The sequence below is a fragment of the Mus caroli genome, chromosome 9, assembly GCF_900094665.2.
Source record: "Mus caroli chromosome 9, CAROLI_EIJ_v1.1, whole genome shotgun sequence".
NCBI classification, from domain to species: Eukaryota; Metazoa; Chordata; class Mammalia; order Rodentia; family Muridae; genus Mus; species Mus caroli.
The window spans coordinates 21,130,050-21,150,775 of NC_034578.1; the positions used below are offsets into that span (position 1 = coordinate 21,130,050).

At 38.8% G+C, this 20,726-nt stretch overlaps 1 protein-coding gene across 3 annotated transcripts in view; it reads left to right on the plus strand.

Moving 5' to 3' along the window:
* The first annotated feature begins 1,234 nt into the window (after positions 1-1,234).
* Positions 1,235-20,726, plus strand: part of Septin7 (septin 7) — a 79,905-nt gene continuing 60,413 nt past the window's right edge. The window contains exons 1-3 of one of the 3 annotated variants that reach the window (XM_029481203.1): positions 1,235-1,824; positions 15,414-15,418; positions 16,600-16,702. In XM_029481203.1, the coding sequence (XP_029337063.1) occupies positions 16,693-16,702 (10 nt within the window). In that variant the 5' untranslated portion in view covers positions 1,235-1,824; positions 15,414-15,418; positions 16,600-16,692. The other 2 variants (XM_021171533.2, XM_021171532.2) reach the window with 2 other exon arrangements.

Consider the following 20,726-nt stretch of genomic DNA (forward strand, 5'->3'; position numbering starts at 1 on the left):
TCTTAATGAGCTTCAGATCCTACTAAAAGCTTGTTCTAAAAGAAATTTACTAACAAAGACAAATATTTTCTTTATAGATTATATTAAATTATATCAATAAAAGTCTTTGTTCAATTTTGCACTATAAATTACGTGTAAGAAATCTCTTGCTCGCTCGCTCGCTCGCTCTCCCTCTCTAGCTCTGGCTGTTCTGGAACTCACCCAGACCAGGTTGGCCTTGAACTCAGAGATCTGCAAAAGTAGTGCACCCCCACTGGCAGGCTACATGGCCTTTTTTGAGGCAGAAATTTAAAGATAAAATTTTAACACAGTGATTGGTTGGCAGCTAAGGTGGGATACATTTAAAATGTAAAAATGTAGATGTAGGAACAGAATAAATCAAGATACAATATAATTGGTTTTCTTAGATAAAATTTATTTCCTTAAAAAAAGCTACTTGGAAGTATTTCAAGCACCCTTGCATGTGCTATCATACAAGAAAATTGAACACCCATATGCCCTATACTTAATTTTAACATACCTTAACTTTTGGCTTTCACATTTTCTTCAGATTACTTGGACAGAAAAATAAAGATACAATGGAACACTCCCTGTTTCACTCCCTCTCCTCTTCCGTAAAAGTAGCCATTATTTTAAACTTTATATGTATCATTTGTGAGACCTTTGCACTTTGAGTTCACAGCTTCTCATTTAAAAACTAAAACCTCCCTAAAACCACTACTTATACTAGATAAATTTTGCAACGTTAAAATTATTGTTCTCATTATTGTTCTCCATATTAATGCTGATAGCTGTAATTCACTGAGTTTACATAGCAGTCCTCTTTGTATCAACTTTTAAAACACTGTAACTTATCGATTCCATTGGTAGACACTGTTTCACCAGTATCTGCTGCTGTGAACATTTCTTTAGTGCTCACAGTAACTTTGGATACAAAAGCCCTTAGCTTGTGCGTGAACTTTACAGCGAAGGGAGCATCAGTTTCAAGAAAGGGAAGACAGACAGGGAGCATCCCTGGCAAACTGAGAACACTCTCACTAGGAAACATGTGAGGGAAGGCTCGCTCCAACGACAGCAGAAAACGACACCTCCCGCCTTTCAACCCTCAACTGGTCCCGAGCTTCCTTCACGTGTGTCCATTCATTTCCTCAACCAGAGCGCGAGCAGGGACCAAGGTGAGTCACCAGGGAGTGTGAGGAAACTGCAGCAGCCGGCCTCACGTCTGCGCCAGACCGCCGGGGATGACCAGCAGGAAGTGTCCAGGCGAGCAGGGCCTAACCTCGCTTCCCACCCACAAAGTCACCCGAGTGAGGAGACGAGGAGGACGGACACCTGCCTTCTTCTTTCAAAGACGTCAGGTCCACGGCCCAGCGACCTCTGCGGGGCCCCCACCCTGAGGGCAGTTTTCCAAGAGCTGCCAGGCTCTTTAACCGGCGCCTCCCAGCTTTACGCCAATTCCGTAAGGAGCGGGGGGGCCAACCCCGCGGCTCCCGGGGCTCCAGAACCTGACGTGAAATTGCGCGGGGCGGCACTGGCGGCGGCCATCTTTAGTTCGGGCAAGACCCCGCCCTCGCGCCCCAGTCGCCGCTCCCACCGAGTCCCCAGGACTTTCAGTGACAAAAGTAGCGCAGTTAACCGTAGAGGTAGTCTCGGAAAAAAAAAAAAAGAAAAGAAAAACCATACAAAAGACGCTACTGTCCACGACAACGGAAGTGCCCAGACGCGGCCAATGTAAACATGGCGGTTGAGGAGGCTCAGCAAATCGGCGGCGGCGCCAGGGAGAACACGCTCCGAGTGAACGAAGCAGGGCGGCAGGCCGCGGAGGTGGGTAATCTCGCGAGAGCGCAGCCGCCTCGGCTCGGCCCGGAAGCCTCAGGGCGGGTGAGAGCCAGTGGGGCAGTCCGCCCGCTGCCGTGTGCGTAAGTGGGGCAGCGACGCCGGGCGGCTACGCTGCGGAATCGGCGTAGGTGGTTTTGGAGAATCCGCCGGCTGCGCCGCGCCCGGGCTGGTCGCGGAGGGGGAGGGGATGTCGGTCAGTGCGAGATCCGCTGCTGCCGAGGAGAGGAGCGTCAACTGCGGCACCATGGGTGAGCCTCAGCCCCCGGCCGCCGGCCATCCCGGCCCCGGCTCGGGACGCGCGGGTCCCCGGCGACCTCCGGACGAGCCGGGGAACGCCCTGGGGCTAGAGGGGCGAGCGGCGCGGCGGGGAGGCGGCGGGCCCGGGGCGCGGCGGCCGGGGGGAGGGGAAGGGAGGGGAGGCGGCCGCGGTGACAGTTTGAATTGAACGTGAGCGGAGCCAGCCGAGGCGGCGGCGTTTCCTGCGCCTTGGCGGGCAGGCCGGGGAGAGCGGGCGGGTGGACCGTGGCCGCTGAGGCCCGAGTCGCCCCGTCCCAGCCCAGCTCTTGCCCGCCTCCGAGACCAGTCTTTTCCTGCGTCTCCCCCAGCCGGGCCTCCGGCCCCCCGACCACCCGGCCCCCGCAGCCGTGCCCGCCCGGGTCTCCCGCCCGAGCAGCCCGGGCTGAGGTCCCCTTGTGGCCTAGGGTCGCCCCTAGGCCGGGCGAGCGGGGTGGGGATGTGTGAGCGAGTTGGGCGCGGGTTCTCCGTGGGCCGGCCAGGGAGGGCGGCTGGAGGGAGGGAGGAAGAAGATGCCCTGAGCTGGGGCTGCGATGGAGGAGGCGGCGGCGGCGGCGGCTGCAGCTCCAACAAACATGCTGCTGCTCGCTTCGCCTTCTCTGGCCTCAACCGTGAAGGCCGGTGGATGACGGGCGAGTGAGTCTCGAGACAGATCCTGAGCTTGGTTTGGGTTTAATTTTTTAGGAAAATAGGGAAAGATCAGGTCTCGGAGGGCGCCCCCCGGAGGAGGTGTAAAGGCTGGGAACGGTGCCTGGAAAAGGGAGGGGGTTGGGCAGACGGGGGCTGGAGAAGTTTAAGGAAATTAATTTTTGAAAATAATTTCAGTAGTCTGTTTTTCTCTTAAGCCTTTTCATTTCCTCTCCTCCCCCACACGCTGGAAAAAGAACAGGCCATCTCATTCATATTTTCCACTCCAGAGTCCCACATTTCGTACTTTTTCTGTAGTATGAAATAAGCAATTGAGACTTTTTTCTTAAATTTCTTTTCTTCCTAAGTTACTTTTTATAGTACACTGTTGCATATCTGCTTTCTTTCAGTTGAAGGGTTAGAATCTGTGATGACCAGATGTTTGCTAAGTCACTGCAATCATTTCTTATTACTTAAATCTTAGCAAGCTCATTGCTAAGTAGTTCAACTTTAAGAGTTACTCATTTTGATTCTCTAATTTTGACGAAAAGAAACGCTCTTTCCAATTGCCTCTGGGAATCCCGAGGAACAGGTAATCTAGAGTGACAAGCATTTATTTATTTATTTAATATTTATGTGCATTCAGGTAGAAGTTGGGGAAACTACGGGAGTTCAACTTGTAGAAGAATCCTGACAGACTGAAGGATGGACACAAACAGTTTCTTCCTGGATTCTTTATTTTTCCAAACAGCAAGGGAAAGAGTAGGGGATGATGGGGTGGGGGGAGAGGGGAGGCAAGAAACAATCTTTCATTATATCCAGCTGAGTGAGACTAGGGCTTGAATGGCGCTATGTAAGAAATCTGGACGCTACATCAGTAGTTGACATGATAGCAGTGTGTCATTCAGTGATAGGGCAATGTGATAGAGCCTCAGCCCTAAACTGTTATTAAAAATACCACATTGCATTCAGGCTTATATTATTGAAAACAGTTTTTGTGTGTTCATGAGAACTTGGTGCATGTTTTCCTAATTTAGCAATTTATAGGTACTTGTTTTGGTTTAGAGATAAGATAATTTGTAGGTAAGTACATGAGAAGTTATGGTAAAGATGCAATCTATTGGGATATTTGAAGAACTCTTAGACCAGACCTTTTATTATTAAGTTCAATATACTGGCAGTGCTCTTACTATTAAAGCAAACCAAAACTGTTGATGAGAGAGGGGATGCAGTTTAGTGGCAGAGCATGGTTAGTTTGGCAGCGACTCCAAGTCAACCTTAGGACAGTTTTAAAGGGCTCTAACAACAAAAGTGTTAAGGAGAAGTAGGAGGAGAGTTAATTTGTGGCTTTTATGACCGATTGGAATGAAGATAGTTGTAGAGCAGGTTGGCTTCAGACATATAATTTGATGGTATGTATGTGTGTGTGTACACACACACACACACACACACACACACACATATATATATCATATATATATCACATAGGCTGTATGGCTGGGACTGGACAGTAGAGTAGTGTTGCTTGACTGAATTGCTGGCAGAAAGCCTAATTTCATATTTTGACTTAAAAAACTATCTTCAATTTTTATTTAAAGTTGAAATTTGTTAGTGCATTTTACTGACAAAAATGTGTAGATTCCATTCTCTGTACTGTGGTCAAAAAGTGCTAATGATCAAAAGGATTTTAAATGTTGTCAAAGGGTTTATGGACTTGGTATGAGAAAAGAAGACTTAAATGAAGGCTGTTAAGTTCATGTTGCATTTTTCTTACTTTGGATTCAGTTATTCTGCACACCAGAGGCTAGTAGGACTAGAGAGGCCCTATTTGTAATCTCTAGAAGAGGTCACCCTCAAAACCAGTTAAAAACCAGGGCGTAGCTGGATAGTGTCTTGTGGTCCCACACAAACCAGTTTTCATGAAGGACGCTTTCAGGTCAGCTTTAGCTCAGATTCTTTAGTCCTGGGTCTGAAGTAGATGCTATGTTCAGCAATAGGGATTTAACCTTCCACTTCTGAGGTGCCTCAAAGGGCAGCAGCAATAAATAGCATATAATGTTTTGGAAGTTTCTTAGGCAACCTTGATTACAACTTAAAGGGGGCTGAGTACAAAATCCAGGTTCTCTGTAACTTTTTGTTTTGATGTAACGGCGTTAGAATTAACATTGTCAATGTATCTGTAATGCATTGATGTTCATTACTGTTATGTTGATGTTAACTTTGACACTACAAGTTCATTCATTTAATAAGTATAGGTCTTGTATCTGCTATTTATGTTTGGCTCTGGGAAGTTGAAGATAATACTTTGACAGAAACAGAGCCATGAGATTAAGATCTTAGGTTACAGAATCTGACCAGGATTCACATTTCAGATTTAATGAATGCCTAACTGAGTGCTGGGCAAGTAAAGTAGCAGTTTTTCCTTTTCCCTTCCTAAAGCAGTGAGTGGAAAGATCCAACATGATGCCTGCTAACTAAGAAACATCCAGACAACTGCCTCCACTAGAAATTCTTAATCTTGTTGGTTGACTTTCGTATTCCCAGATCTGTGTTGTACTTAATAAATACTTTGTGATGGGATTTAAAGGCCTGTAGTGTATATACCGATCCCAGGCTGCCCCGTTCAGACTGGAGAAGGGGAATCTTTGGTACATAAGATGAAAGGGATGGTTATTTTGTTACATGTTGAGAAATCATAGATTATGAAGCTAGAGAAGTAGATAGTTAAAAATAAACTCCTTATTAAAGAATTTTAAAAGAATGTCAATGATGAGAATCATCTTGATTATATAAGGTATCAAAGTGGGGCCAAGTGATTGGAGAGGCTATTTATCTTTCCAAGACTAAGCTAGAATGAGGACAATCATAAGGAGACAAAGGGTTGTTGGTAGTAATGTATTAGGGAGGGTGGTGGTCCAGGTAGAATATTTGACCTTTTGACTGAATAGGTCAATGAGTAGATAGCTTTTCCTGAAAGGGACAGTTTAAAACATGAGCTAGAGAGGCTTGGAAAACATCTAAGAGTATATGTGTGTGTGTGTCTGTGTGTGGGATTTCCTGTGGTATCGATAACAGGTCACCTAAGATAAAAACTGTTTTTAAGATTACTGTATTCACTTGTGTGTTAAATTTTTATATTTTATGAACATTAATTTGTACAGTAGAAAAAACTAAAAGTGATTAAGTGAAATTTTCATGTTCTGATTTAGGCCAAATCCTCTAGTTTCGTGAACATATTATTACTAAAGTTTCTTTATTAACATTTGAACTGGTACATTTCAAAGTAATGTTTTTTTTTTTTTAAAGAAGTGACAGTTTGTATCTTTTAAAACTAATTTTTTAAAAATTAATTTTTTAAATGATCTATTTATTTATTTATTTATTTAATGTATGTTAAGTGCTCTATCTGTATGTACACCTGGATGCCAGAAGCATCATATCATAGTAAAGATGGTTGTGAGCCACCATGTGGTTGCTGGGACTTGAACTCAGGACCTCTGGAAGAGCAGACAGTGTCTTAATGACTGAGCCATCTCTCCAGCCCTAATTTTCTTTACTTTATGTGCATTGTGGTGTGAGAGTAACAGATCCCCAGGAACTGGAGTTACAGACAGTTGTGAGCTGCCACATGGGTGCTGGGGATTGAACATAAGGTCCTCTAGAAGAACACCTAGTCCTCTTAATTGCTGAGCCATCTCATTAGTCGAGCATTTGTATTCATATATATACACAAATTGTCTTAAGGCTGCAATCAAGAGTTCTATTAAAGGGATTTTTTTCCTATTTTATCAAGTTTAGAGAATTTTGAGTGAAATTATTTGTATAAGCGTAAACAAGTTTTTATAATTTTATCTTTATGTCTTAATTTATACTTCTATTAAAAATAACTAGAATACCATACCACTTGTTATGTCATTCTGAAATATGAGGTGATTTTCTACAAAGATAACTTTTCCAGTAGCTAATGCATTTCAAATACTGACATTCTAAATCATTTTTAAAGTAAGTATAAAATTTTAGTAAATAGACTTGTATAATAAGGTTAAATAACCAGGAACAGGGAAACAGTAACTTCAACAATTGCTGATTAATTCATGTAGTTAGTTGTATTATGCCCTATTTTGGTGTTGGAAATATTTCCAGCATGTAACCCATTTGAAGATTCATTAATTCTCTAGGTGAGAAAGGATCCAGAAATTTGAATTTACGTATTTTAGGTGATTTTGATGAACAGCGAGGGCTGGGAATCTTCCTTATAGTATGAGGCAATATATGTGAAAATATTCTCTAAATACTTTATATGAAAGTTAGATATTCTCTTAATTTTAAACTTAGTCTTTTGACCTATTAAGCCATTATCACTATGCTTTAAGTATGTTTAAAAGTTTTAAACTTTAAAATTAAATGTGTTAAAGTTTAAAAATTTGCTTACCTATTTTGCTGTTTCTGAACATTTTGTAGCTTCAGTATTTTAAATTATAAATAATATTTTAAAGATAATATTTAACAAACCTATTCCCCTTCTCCAGTTATTCTTATGAGTGTTTATTAGTATTTTAAGCTTTTAATTTACATTTCTTACATTTTTGGGATGAGCTATTTGTTATGTATAATCTTATTTTCTTGCTTTTAGCATAATACACTGGACTTTTAAAGACTGTTGTCTGGCATATTTGGTTATGTGCTTTTAATTATATGCAGCATTAAATAATAAATGAGTTTTAAAACTATATATAATCATTTTTCCATTTTTCTGTTTTGTAGATATATATCTACCTTTTGTTCTTATTTCCTGGTTTCTTTTTTAAACAGCCATCTGTCTGACCTATGTATGTGTCTATCTATTTATCTATCTATAAACATAAATATTTAAAAGGTCATTTGACAACATGACTATAGGTTCTCCCCTAGGACCTATGACTTCCTTAGCCATATTTTGACCAGGTTACAGTGCCAGATCTGAATTTTCCTGTGTAGACTCGCCTCAAATCCAGTCCAATTTAAGATCTAGTGTCTGTTAAGCATTGAGCTAGATTACTTGTTTTGTTGTTAGTTTTATCCTATAAAGTTGAGATGCTAGTTGAAAAGGAAATAAATTTAAATAGGGATAATCTTGTTCTGTAGATATATAAAATAATCTACAAGTAAAAGAGTTACAAACCCATTGAGGATATTGATTAAAGATGCTCAGAATATGTAGCTTGCTGAACAGGGTGAATTGATTTCTCTAGTTTAAGTTCGGAGAAATGAAAATTTGGCACAAATGAATGGAAATAGTGAAAACATACAGAAACTAATCAGTCTTGCCTTGGCGGTTTTTGTTAGAGCAAAAGTTGGTTAAATACAGAACACTCACAGCTTCCTTCAGGCTTTTGTGATTGAAGGGTAGATTTACTAAGTTTTGTTGGTTATGGGTAGATTGTGTTTAACAAGTTAGACTCTAAGATAAATAAAAGACCTTCATTCCTGTAGCAGCTTCATTGATTTTACTGCTTCTTCCTAACTAATGAATCTGTGTTAAGAGTATTGAACCTAAACATCTTTTTTCCCTTTTCTTTTTTATTAGGTATTTTCTTTATTTACATTTCAAATGTTATCCCCTTTCCTAGTTTCCCCAACAAAAATCTCCTATCCTCTCCTCCCTTCCTCTGCTCCCAACCCACCCACTCCTGTTTCCTGGCCCAGGCATTCCCCTATACTGGGGCTTAGAACCTTTACAGGACCAAGGGCCTCTCCTCCCATTGATGAGCAACTAGGCCATCCTCTGCTACATATGCAGCTAGAACAAGTCTCTCAGTGTGTTTTCTTTGATTGGTGGTTTAGTCCCAGGGAGCTCTGGGGGTACTGGTTAGTTCATATTGTTGTTCCTCCTTTAGGGCTGCAAACCCCTTCAGCTCCTTGGTTACTTCTCTAGCTCCTTCATTGGGGACCCTGTGCTTCCTCTAATGTATGACTGTGAGCATCCACTTCTGTATTACTCAGGAACTGGCAGAGCCTTTCAGGTGAGTTATATCAGGCTCCTGTCAGCAAGCTCTTGTTGGAAACTACAATAGTGTCAGGGTTTGGTGATTGTTTATAGGATGGATCCACCAGTGGGACTGTTTCTAGATGGTCGTCATTCCTTCAGTCTCTGCTCCAAACTTTGTCTCTGTAACTCCTAACATCTTTAATAAGATAATTTACCTGTTTTGGAACTTATTACTCATAGTATGGGTTTTGGGGGTTATTGTTAAAACTACTATATTTGGGGCTCTACAGCTAGGATAGTAATTGCCTACTTCTAGGTGGGGGTTAGGTGTGTGCTTTCATCAAAAGCTCACTAGAATTCTGTAGCCTCCAAAGCTAAAGAAAAAAGGCCATAGACCTTTTTTGCTTTTTTGAGATAGTAAGTTATTTTGATTGCTTCAGAAGCCTAACAAAGTAGGCTTTTCAAATCTTTAGTTGTAGAGCTAGCTTATAATTTTATAAAAACCTTTATAGTTTATTAAAATTTAGCTAATAATTTTATGTTAAAAATTTAAGTATTTCCCAATATCAATATGCAAGGTCTGTCATATCCGTCCCCGATCCTCACCCCCTAAATCAAGTGTTTGTTTTTTTCATGGGAATGCAGTAGGAAAGCAGTACAAAAATATACAGATTTTTTTTCACTTACAAAATTTTCCTGTTCAGAACCATACAGTAAAATTAAGAGAGTGCTCATACATTGTATGGAGAAAAGATAACAATGACTGATTAAAAGTGGGATAAAACTAATGCCTATACTTCTGGGATATGTACTTGATCACCTTCCCAACACTTTAATGCGATCTCAGGATTGGAAGGTAAATTAAATCATTTGGTCTCATAGAAGCAGCTCACCGCAGTCTTCAGTAGGTAACCACCTACTTAACCCTGAACTGTCCAACATGGTAGTAACATACACGGTGGGTGAACGCTTTTTTAGATGATGTTAGTGTGCATTAAGGTATGGATTGTCATATAGGAATACATATTTTTGCTGCTGTTGTTTTTTTTTTTTTTTGTTTTTTGTTTTTTGGTTTTTTTCCTGAGACAGGGTTTCTCTATGTAGCCCTGGTTGTCCTGGAACTCACTTTGTAGACCAGGCTGGCCTCAGAAATCCACCTGCCTCTGCCTCCCAAGTGCTGGGATTAAAGGCATGCACCACCACTGCCTGGTGAAATACATATTTTTATATAAAGTTTTGAACATCTTGCATTGGTGAAATAATGTTGTTTTGATTAATTTTACTTACTTCCTTTTGCTTTTTTAATGTAACTCAAAGAAAATTTAAAATCACTTATGTGGCTTGTATATATTTCTGGTGGACAAAGTGTCCATCTGTCCTGTGTTAGAACCTCACTATTTTCTGACAAAGTTGTGCTGTCACTGTTACATAGCTGAATGCTGGTATTCAGAAGTGCTCATTTATTTTTTGAGATGAGAAGGTTATTTCTTCTTCTTCAGTATTACACAATCCTCTGGAGGCAGTCCTGCGGCTTTCCTGAAGTTTGGGAGTTTGTTTTCCATTTCTTTTAACAGTGTTTATGAGGCAGAGAACCAGAGTTTTTGTACCATTGTTGCTACTTTCCTCTGAACTTAATTTTGTACGTAGCCTTTTCTGGGGCTACATTCTAGAGAAATAAGCTAATGAATCTTAAATAACCTTTTAGGACAATCTTATTTTCTTACTGATTATGTTGTCAACTAAGATATTTTTATCTTTTCTTCTTGGGCTGCTATAGTTTTGCCTATGCATTTTTTTTTCTTAGATTCAGAGAACTTACTGAATATATCAAATATGCCCCCATCTCCTATTTCTGAAGTTCTGTTCTAGTTCTGGCCTTCATTAAAACCCAGGGACTAAACCACCAACAAAAGAGTATACATGGGGGTAGCCAGGACTCCAGATACATATGTAGAAGAGTATGGCCGTATCTGACATCAGTGGGAGGGAGGGAGGGAGGGAGGCTTGATACCCCAGCGTTGGGTGATGCTGGAGGGGTGAGGTGGGAGTGGGTAAATGGGTAGAGGCATTCATAGAGGCAAAGGGAAGGGGTGAGGAGGGAGGTTGAGATGGGAGGCTGGTAGAGGGGTAACTGGGAAGGGGGATAGCATTTGAAATGTAAATGAATAAAATGATTTTAAAAAGTAAACACATGGTGGTTTATGATGTACATGGCTTCATTTTCTTTCATTGTGAATTTTTAAAAATGGAATTGATTCTTGATTCCTTGGCAGTAACTTGGGGGATAATAGAATTGTCATCAAGCCCAGCTAGCCAAAACAGCACTGGTGTTAAAAGACTGGGGTACTGTCTTCTTTTAGATTGTTTTTATTATTTTTATTTGATTTTTTTTTTTTTACATTAGTTTATTTATCCTGGGGGTGGGCATACTTGGGGAGGTCAACTTGAGGGAGTGAGTTTGGGGGATCTGAGCTAAAGTCTTCATGTTTGCCAGCAAGCATCTTTACCCACAGAGCTATCCAACTGGTTGGTTGGCTGTTAATTGACTTTAAAAAAATGCTGTAATAATGAATGATGATGACTTATGGTTTCATTTCTTTAGTCTGACTCAAATACATAGATGTACACACTTAAGTTTTTCAAGCTATTGCAAAACTCTTTCAACTTTAGCAGCTCTCCAACACCAACTTAAGTCTTATTCAGCTTTGTTAACTTTTTATTCTGAGACAAAGGTCTCAAAGCTGTTGCTCAAACTGTCCTTAAAGTCACTGCAGCTTTGGCAGGCCTTGAACCTGTATACTTCCTGCCTTAGACTCCCGAGTAGCCACCAGGCCCGACCTTTCTCTACCTGTTCTTGTTGCTTGTACATATTTGTCTTTTACATTTTTTCTAGTCATTCCTCCCCTTTTAAGATTGGAAGGTGGTTTTATTTCAGGTGTTAGGGAAAATCCCTTCCTTCATGGTATAAACATCTGCTTCCTTATTTAACCTCCTTCCAGTGACCTGTCTTCTCTAAGGTCCAGTTGATACATTAAATTGAAATGATTTCTATATTTACTAATTTGAACAACAGTTTACCTAGTTGCTCAAACTTGAGTCAGAAATTTAGGAATTAGCACCTCCTCCTATAGGTTAATTATAGGAATCCATCAGCTTAGTACTTTGAAATATAGTCTAGTATACCATCTAAGAGAAATTTAATGAAAGTTGAGGCTGGAAAAGTACTCAATGGTTAAGAGCCTGTTGCTGCTTTTCCTGGGAACTCCTTTATTTCCCAGCACCCATACTGGGTAGTTCATAACCGCCTGTAACTTCACCTCCAGGGGTTTTGATGCCCAGTTCTGGCTTGTATAAGTGCTCATGTGCATGTGACATGTACACACACACACATACACACACATCCAGATGCACATGAATGAGAATAAGATGTTAGTTCATCAGTTCTATCTGTAATCCTGTCACTAGCTTAAAAATTACAGCACAGCAGCAGAAACGAGAGAGAGCCTCATTCAGCATTGTAGAAATCAAGAACTGATGCCCAAAGTTGTCTGACATTAGAGCCATGGTATCCACATGTCTATATTCATACACAAAATAAATTTCACATTAAAAAAAAAGCCCATTGTAGTAAAAACTAGCTGGAGGAATACAGGATAGCATATGAACCTTTAAAATAGGAGCAGGAGCTATGCCTACATAGTCTCGTAATATTTCAGTGTTCATGTTATACTAAGTTTCATATGTAGGTATTTTTAAAGATCATTTATATTAAAAATATACCATTTTAATGGTGAATGAAGTTCTTCAACATTTTTTCTTTGGCTGTATAACTTAGAAATTTGACTAAGCAAATGCCTGGGAGTTGTAGTTATACTTATTATGTAATACTAGGGACGTTAAGTTGTAGACGTGTACATTTCTGTGGTAATATCTTTTCCTTTTATAATCTGTGATTGGCTTTCATAATTATAATGAGTTAGTTTTGCAATGGAGGTTTCACTATGTTACCTGAGCTGGCCTTGAGCCCAAGTGCTCAACTGACTGTTGCTCTACTTCCATTGGGCCTGGAACTGCAGCTGTGCATCATTACCTGCCCCTCCCCCAACCCACATTAGAATTAATTGAAAAATTTGGAGGCAAATTCAATTATTTGTCATTAAGTAAAATACCTAATGAACATATACGCTAAAATCCAAAGATTGAATTTAAAATCATATAGGAAAGACCAAATGTTTATCCATGATATTTAAAGTTATTGATGACACCCTCTGTATCTTTGTAACCTGGTATTTATTTTCTTAAATTGCAATGACAGTGGGAGAAATAGAATCTATATGAATGGCAAAAAAAGCTCTTCAATTTTTTCAATATCGTGTTAGAACTTATTTGAAATATATTGTTATTCAGGTATTTTTTTTGATTTCTAGAAATAGTTAAATGAATTTAACACAGCTCTATACAATGTATTTTACGTCCGTCAATCAACAGAGTAGTTTGCCTTCTCTTAAATAAGATATTTGATAGAGAAATAATATCTATTAACTAAAATATTTTATAAATACAAGTTATTATAAGAGATCAGTGTTGCTTCTTATGTAACTAGCTTGATCAGGGAGGACCTCCATGACCCAAGAATATTTTGGTGGGAGCCTAGGTGAAACTATACATTTATTTATATTTTCATGATTATAAATGTCATAATTACATCACTCACATACATATAAATAGCATTTCCTTACCCAGAGATTACTTCATTCTGGTACTGTGACTATTTTACATGTGCAGGAAATGAATCAGTGGGTGGTTAAGACTTTCAGATTTAAAGACTTAGGCTGTTTTTAAAATTCAAGGTAAGGAAAGATGCTTAAGAAATGAAAACCTGGGCTGGAGAGATGGTTCAGTGGGTAAGAACACTGACTGCTCTTCTGAAGGTCCTGAGTTCAAATCCTAGCAACCACATGGTGGCTCAAACCATCTGTAATGAGATCTGATGTCCTCTTCTGGGGTGTCTGAAGACAGCTATGGTGTACTTACATATAATCAATCAATCCTTGGGCTGGAGCTAGTGGGGCTTGGAGAGAGAAGACAAAGTGTCTGAAGACAGCTACAGTGTACTTACATATAAATAAATAAATAAATCTTTACAAAAAAAAAAAAAGAAATGAAACTTTACCTCCCCTGGCTAACAAACACTGTTATATTGTTAGTCTATTCTTTATACTGTATTTGCCAGGTTAGCTCCAGACTTTAGGTTTTGTATTTTCTGGGATGCTTGCATACAAATTCTGGGAAATTTGTTGGAGGCAGTAGCCAGCACTTACCCAAGTTACCCTTGATTTGTTTTTTTTTTCCCCCACTGGTGTTGTCTAATTTATTAGCAGTATTCCACCAACTCTACCTTCAAAAACATATTTCAAATCTTTAATCTCTCATTTGCTTTTTATTAGTAGCTTAATTTAATATACTCTTTCTTAGATTATTGCAGTAGTCTTCTTAATTCTTATTCCACTTCATTTAGCAGTAAGAGTTATCTTTAAAATGTTAATCAGGTCACTTGCTTATGCAAAACCCTCCAGTGGTTTTCTCTCATGTCTAAAATAATATTCAAACTTCTTACTTTGCTGAGTCCTACATGATCTGGCCCCTGCCTGCCTCTCTGACCTCATTTCCTGTCCCGTTGTCTTTTTCCTCTGGTATAGATCACTTATCTTCTCTTTTGTTCCTGAAAGTAGCAGATTTATTGCCAGTTTAGGGTCCTTCCTGTTGTCTGGAATGCTTCCTGCCTTTTCTTAATTCAACCCTAAAACAGTACTGATTATGAACCAAAGACTGTTGAAGAAAAGACAATGAATGAGGCACAGGTACATACTCTGAGGTGTTTTATGCCTTCTGTCTGGTGGCTTCCTTGATAAGGCAAAAGAAAAGGATAGTTGCTGAAGTTTTTTTTTTAACTTTCAGATATTTTGCACAGCACATGCATGCATGTATGTGACAGTTTTTGAAATTTTGCTTTTACTTATTAAGTATAAACTACTAGAAGACTTTCACTGCCTCATGAAGTACATTGTACAAGTGTAAACTTGAGCCTTTCACAGGCAGTTTATCCTAATGTGATTTTTCTGTGTTCCTTAAGTTGTTTCAGTTTTTACAGCCTATAGTTTACTTAATTTTTCCTGTGTGTTATGGCTTATCATCTTTAGTTACAATCTATATGTCTTTTATCTCTGAATTCATAGATTTTGAATATAGTATTGTATGAAAAGATATTAACTAAAATGTTTGTGTTTGTCTGAACTTGGATATTGATCGACAACAATATGAAATTCATAGTATACCTTCTTGAACTTCGTATTTCTACATTTTCCCCAGCATTTCCTGTAAGATTCCAGGTACATAGTATAGTAACTGGACTTTTATTAAAAGTTAAGACTGAAAATGTGAGAATATTACTGGTACATGCATATGAGTCTGTCTCCAATTTAATTTATTAATTTACTTTTAACTTGTTGAGTTACATGTAAGTAACTTTTATTTTTCTGTATTTTGCTATGCTGCAATGGATCTGCTACTCCTGTTTGGACTGAATGTGCCATTACAATGTGGAATTCTTCACTTGCTGTCTTCTGTGAATTTGTTCTGTTGGAATCTGGAACATTGGAATGATGGGAATGTTTCCATTACAAAGTAGCTGTGAGTATACTATGTAATTTATACAAAGTCTTGTCTATAGTCTAAGTTCATTTTAACTTGTAATTAGATGAAATATGACCTTTAAGGAAACTTAAATTTTAAAATATAGTTTTAGCTGTACTTGTAATACTTAACTTTAAAATACTATATTCTTATTAGGCTCCTAAATAAGTTCAAAATTAGCTTTTAATTTAACTGGCTACTTGGGTCTCCAGTATTTGGATTAAAAGTTAGCTTATGTTGGAAGGCATGGAAGTTGTGGCTTACATATAAATAAAAAGTGTAGACCATTTAAATCCAGATGTGTTGGAGTAATGCTTTGCTATCAAGAGTTGTTTTACCATTGGAATTGAAATCAGTGTCAGAAACTTAGATGATGTTTATACCTCTTGAGAGTATTTGCGACTATATTTAAATATGAGTAAGACTATTTCTGAAGTAAAACTAACCAGTAAGTCTCTACTCACTCCATAGTGTAACTATGAACAGTAGTTTTCATCAGTTCTTCAATTAAGAATTAGGCTTACTCGACCAATTTAGAATTAAATTTTTAAAAATTACTTGTGAAATGATTGTTTAGGTCATCAAAGAATCACAACTCCATATAGCTGACATAATTATAGTTTATTTTGAATGCATTATTTCATTTCATGAAGATGGAAGTAGCAAGATCATGGGTAATCTTGAAATGATACAATGGGCCTGAGATTACATTGATTTTGAAAACCTTCAAGATTTATGGAAAAGAGGTGCTTTAAGCACAAATATTTATTTTATTGCATGAGTCAAGAGAATTTAAAGGAACACATAGTGTGGAAATTAGTTTGAGCAAAGGCTCTCATTATACACATTTAAGGGGATTTGAATTTTTTTGTGGTTAAAACTTCATTATTTTGTTGCTTTAGTTTGTTGGTCAGTTCTTGTTACTAACTTACTGTCTTTGCTCTGAAATAGGCTTCATTAATCCTTCGTCCCTGGGTTTTAATAATCATTTTATTTTCAAGTCATGTTTAATTTATCCTGTACCTTTTGCAATTAGTGCTTTCATTGATGATAATATAAGCTATTTGATTTGCTATGAAGAATAGTTTGTGTAATTAAAAAAAAATAGGTGAATGTGGGGAATGTACATACTGTGACAGCGTGGATGCATGAGTCACATGTTTCTCTTACCTCCACAGCAACCGAAGAACCTTGAGGGCTATGTGGGATTTGCCAACCTCCCAAATCAAGTGTACAGAAAATCCGTGAAAAGAGGATTTGAATTCACTCTTATGGTAGTAGGTGAGATGATTTCTTACTAATATGGAGTTCTGCTCTTTTTAATCATTTTCGGATAAATTTAAAAATAATATCTCAGCCGGGCGTGGTGCCGCACGCCTTTAATCCCAGCACTCGGGAGGCAGAGGCAGGTGGATTTTTGAGTTTGAGGCCAGCCTGGTCTACAAAGTGAGTTCCAGGACAGCCAGGGCTATACAGAGAAAAAACCCTGTCTCAAAAAGACCAAAAATAAATAAATAAATAAATAAATAAATAAATAAATAAATAAATAAGGCCAGCCTGGTCTACAAAGTGAGTTCCAGCACAGTCATGGCTATACAAAGAAACCCTGTCTCAAAAGGACCAAAAATAAATAAATAAATAAATAAATAAATAATAAAAAAACCCTCAAATTACAGTGAATGCATGTTGTATTTTATCTCATGTGCAAACATTTAAAAATACAGCTATTGCATAATAGGGTTTGTATCTCCTCTATCTCCTTCCTTTGGTAAAAGTTGAGAACTGAGAAATGATGGGCGTTAGCTGTTGAGTAGTCTCTCCGAGTGATTACTAAAGGAAAGCCACCAAGTGGTGCTTACTACTAGAGGATGTTTGTCCTCTGGCTGATCACCTTCAGTGGAGTTGTGTCACATGAGCACTTACGTTCAGCAATTATTTGCTTTGAATTTTGGAAAGAAAGGTGTATTAAAATGTCATAATTCAAATGATTATCTTCCGATTTACATTCATTGTGTGGATATTGTGGGGAAATGTTATTCTCCTTGTTTTCTAATTCAGTCTGAACACTAATCTATAATCCATTTGAAGTATCATTAAAGGTTATTTTGAATATAGGTTGGTTAATGTCATTATATATAAAGAAACAGTGTGTATTTTTACCCCGGGTAAGTTGAGTATATTCAAAGGCATTCTTATTTTCAAGTGACTATTTCCACTTGAGGTTGATTTAAAAGCCTAAGATCATGAGTGTAAAGGAAATTGGTTATATTTCCTTGCTCCTGTTTTAAGGTGAAAGCAGAACAATGGATGAAATTGAGTCCATGCTGGACCTAGACAGTGTAAAGTGTATATTGTTTTGCTAATCATGTTTTACCACATGTTTATATTAAGTTACTAGACTTAATTGAAATACTCTTTACTGAAGGGAACAGTATTTTTCTCAATTACATTTTTTCCCTATTGGTTAATTTTTTTTTGCATTTTGGAAGTTGGATTTATTATAATAGTTGATGTAGTTAAAACATTACAATTTTATCCTTAATAGTGTTGGTGTAGTGGTTTGAGTGAAAATGTCCCTCATATTTGAACATTTATTTCCCAGTGGCTGGTATGGCACTGTTTGGGGAGGTTTGGGTGGTATGGCCTTACTGGAGGAAGAAGTCACTGGGATCAGACTTTGAGAGTTTACAGCCTCTACTTGCTCTGTAAGCTTCATGCTTGTAGTTAAGAATGCAAGCTCTCAGTTTCCTACCTCAGCTGCCTTGCCTCCCTGCCATGATGGATTCTTACCCTCCCGGAACTTGTAAGCCTAAATAAATTCTTTGTTTTCAAAGTTGCCTTGGTTGTGTGGTTTTTATCATAGCAACAGAACAGTAACTGAGACAGTTGGTTAACTTGATTGATTCTGTCTGGGTAGAAGTAGTGTAGATGTAGCTTTGGAGCAGAGGTGAGCCTAGATAGGTGGATAGAGTCAAGTTTACCTTTTCTTCTATAATTTGACAACCTGATAATTATAAGTAAAGAAACACTGCATCTTACTTTTAAGAGATGTTAGTGATTTTAAATGATAAACTATAGACAGTGTGAGTCACTAAGTGTGGTGGTTTGAATAGGTGTGGTCCCCATAGACTCATGGTTGAATGCTTGGACCATAGCAAGTAGCACTGTTAGGAGCCTTGTTGGAGAAAAGTGTGTCACTGTGTGGACAGACTTTGAAGTTTCCTGTGATCAGGCTTGCTCATTGTGGAACTTAGTCCCCTTCTGCTGCCTGTGGAGGATCAAGATGTAGAACTCTCAGCTCCTTATTTAGCACCATGTCTGCCTGGATGCTGCCACGTTTCCTGCCGTGATGATAATGGACTAAACCTACGAAATTATTAGCCCACCCCAAACAAAATGTTTTCCTTTATAAGAGATGCCTTGCTTATGGTGCCTCTTCATATCAGTAAAACCCCAAGACACTAAGAGAACTCTTAAAAGTTTTTACATTAGGATTTTAGTTTAAAGAATAGCATTTGAATGTGTTTTAGTAGAATGTCTGGTTGTTTGAATAAGATTTCCTCTATAGTCTCTATGGTGCTGTTTGGGGCAGGCTGGAAGGTGTAGCTTTCCTGGAAGACCTTATCACTGGCAGCAGGCCTTACCATATTCCCAGTTGGCTCTCTGTTTTATGTTTGTGATTCAAAATGTGGGCTCTCAGCTTGCTGCTCCAGCTATGCCTACTGCCATGATTTCCCTGCTCTCACGAGACTCTAATCTTCTGGAACCATAAACCCAGGTAAACTCTTAAGTTGCTTTGGTCATGGTGTTTCATCAAAGCAACATAATGTACTTTGTATAGCCCTGGCTATCATGGCACTTACTCTGTAGACCAGGCTAGCCTCGAACTCAGAGATCTGCCAGCTTCTGCCTCCCAAGTGCTGGCATTAAAGGCATGCACCGTCATGCCCAGCCAGCTTGCCTTTATTTAAGGGGAAACACCCATCCCAGGACTACTTTCCTAGAGGTGGCACTGCCCATTGGGCTGGAGCCTCCTATATCAATCATTAATCAAGAAAGTGCCCCACAGATTTGATAGAGGCCTTTTCTCAGTTGAGGTCCCTGCCTTTTAGATCCCCTCCTCTCTACTCGCCCCCCCCCCCCCAAATTACCAACACAGTATCTGAGGATCAAGGCTATATTGTGTTATTTTCCTATGTTTTTGGTGGGGGTGGGAAGCAGGAGCCAGGGTATGTTTGAGTAGACTAAAGTCATCTGATCCTGATTCTCTTTAGAGGAAGCATTAAGTCTCTTAGTGGATCTTATTTATGAGCTTTACTGAGGAATCCTCTACTAAAATGCAACTTGTTTGCTGTTCCTGCCATAGTGTTTCTAATATGGGAGGATGGCCATGAATGTACTCTGTAGCAGTTCTAGTTTGCTTTCTGTTGCTTGTAATAATCACCATGGTCAAAAGGCAAGACAAAAAAAAAACCCCACAAACTTGGAGGAGAAGAGGGTTTCTTACAGCTTAGTTTCTCATGAAAGGAAGTGAAGGCAGGAACTGAAGTAGAGGCTATGAAGGAATACTGTTTACTGGCTTGCTCCTCATGGCTTGTTAGATTGTTTTCTTATATAGTTGAGGTCCGTTCATATGCCAGGCTTGGTACTACCCACAGTGGGCTGTGCTCTCCTGTATCAGTCATTAATGAAGAAACTGCTCCACAGACTTGCCTGTGGGACAGTCTGATGGAGACATTTTCTCAATTTAAATTCCTCTCTTTTCCCTGTTGACCCTCCCCTAGCTTGTGTCAGGTTGACAAAAACCGACAAGGGCAGTAGCAGATTATGATATTGAATTGGTCCTTCTGCTTATGCCTGTTCAATCCTTGAGTTAGAATTATACCCACCTATAATATATTTTTTTCCCTCTTCATGATAAAGTCTTAACTAAGGATAAACAAAAACAGGTTTAATATTTTATTTTCCACTGCTCCTTGAATATTATTTTAATTATATTTGTATAGTAAGTGTATGTAGGGACTAAAGCTTTTTTATCTATATAGTGTTGTGCCTAACTATCCCCAAATAAATATCTCCATTAGTGATCCTAACTTTCAGATCCTAACTTTCAGGCCTTAGGATGAGGCTAACAGCATTATTATTATTATTATTATTTGTAAGCCATAGAAAGCATTATGTCTGTAACTCATAGGAAGCTGAATCCATCTAATATAATATTCTTTTCTTAAAAACTGCAAGATGTTCTTTATGAGCTGGGTTCTCATTTTTGAAATCTAAATCCAGAACCATTTTACTTCTTAGA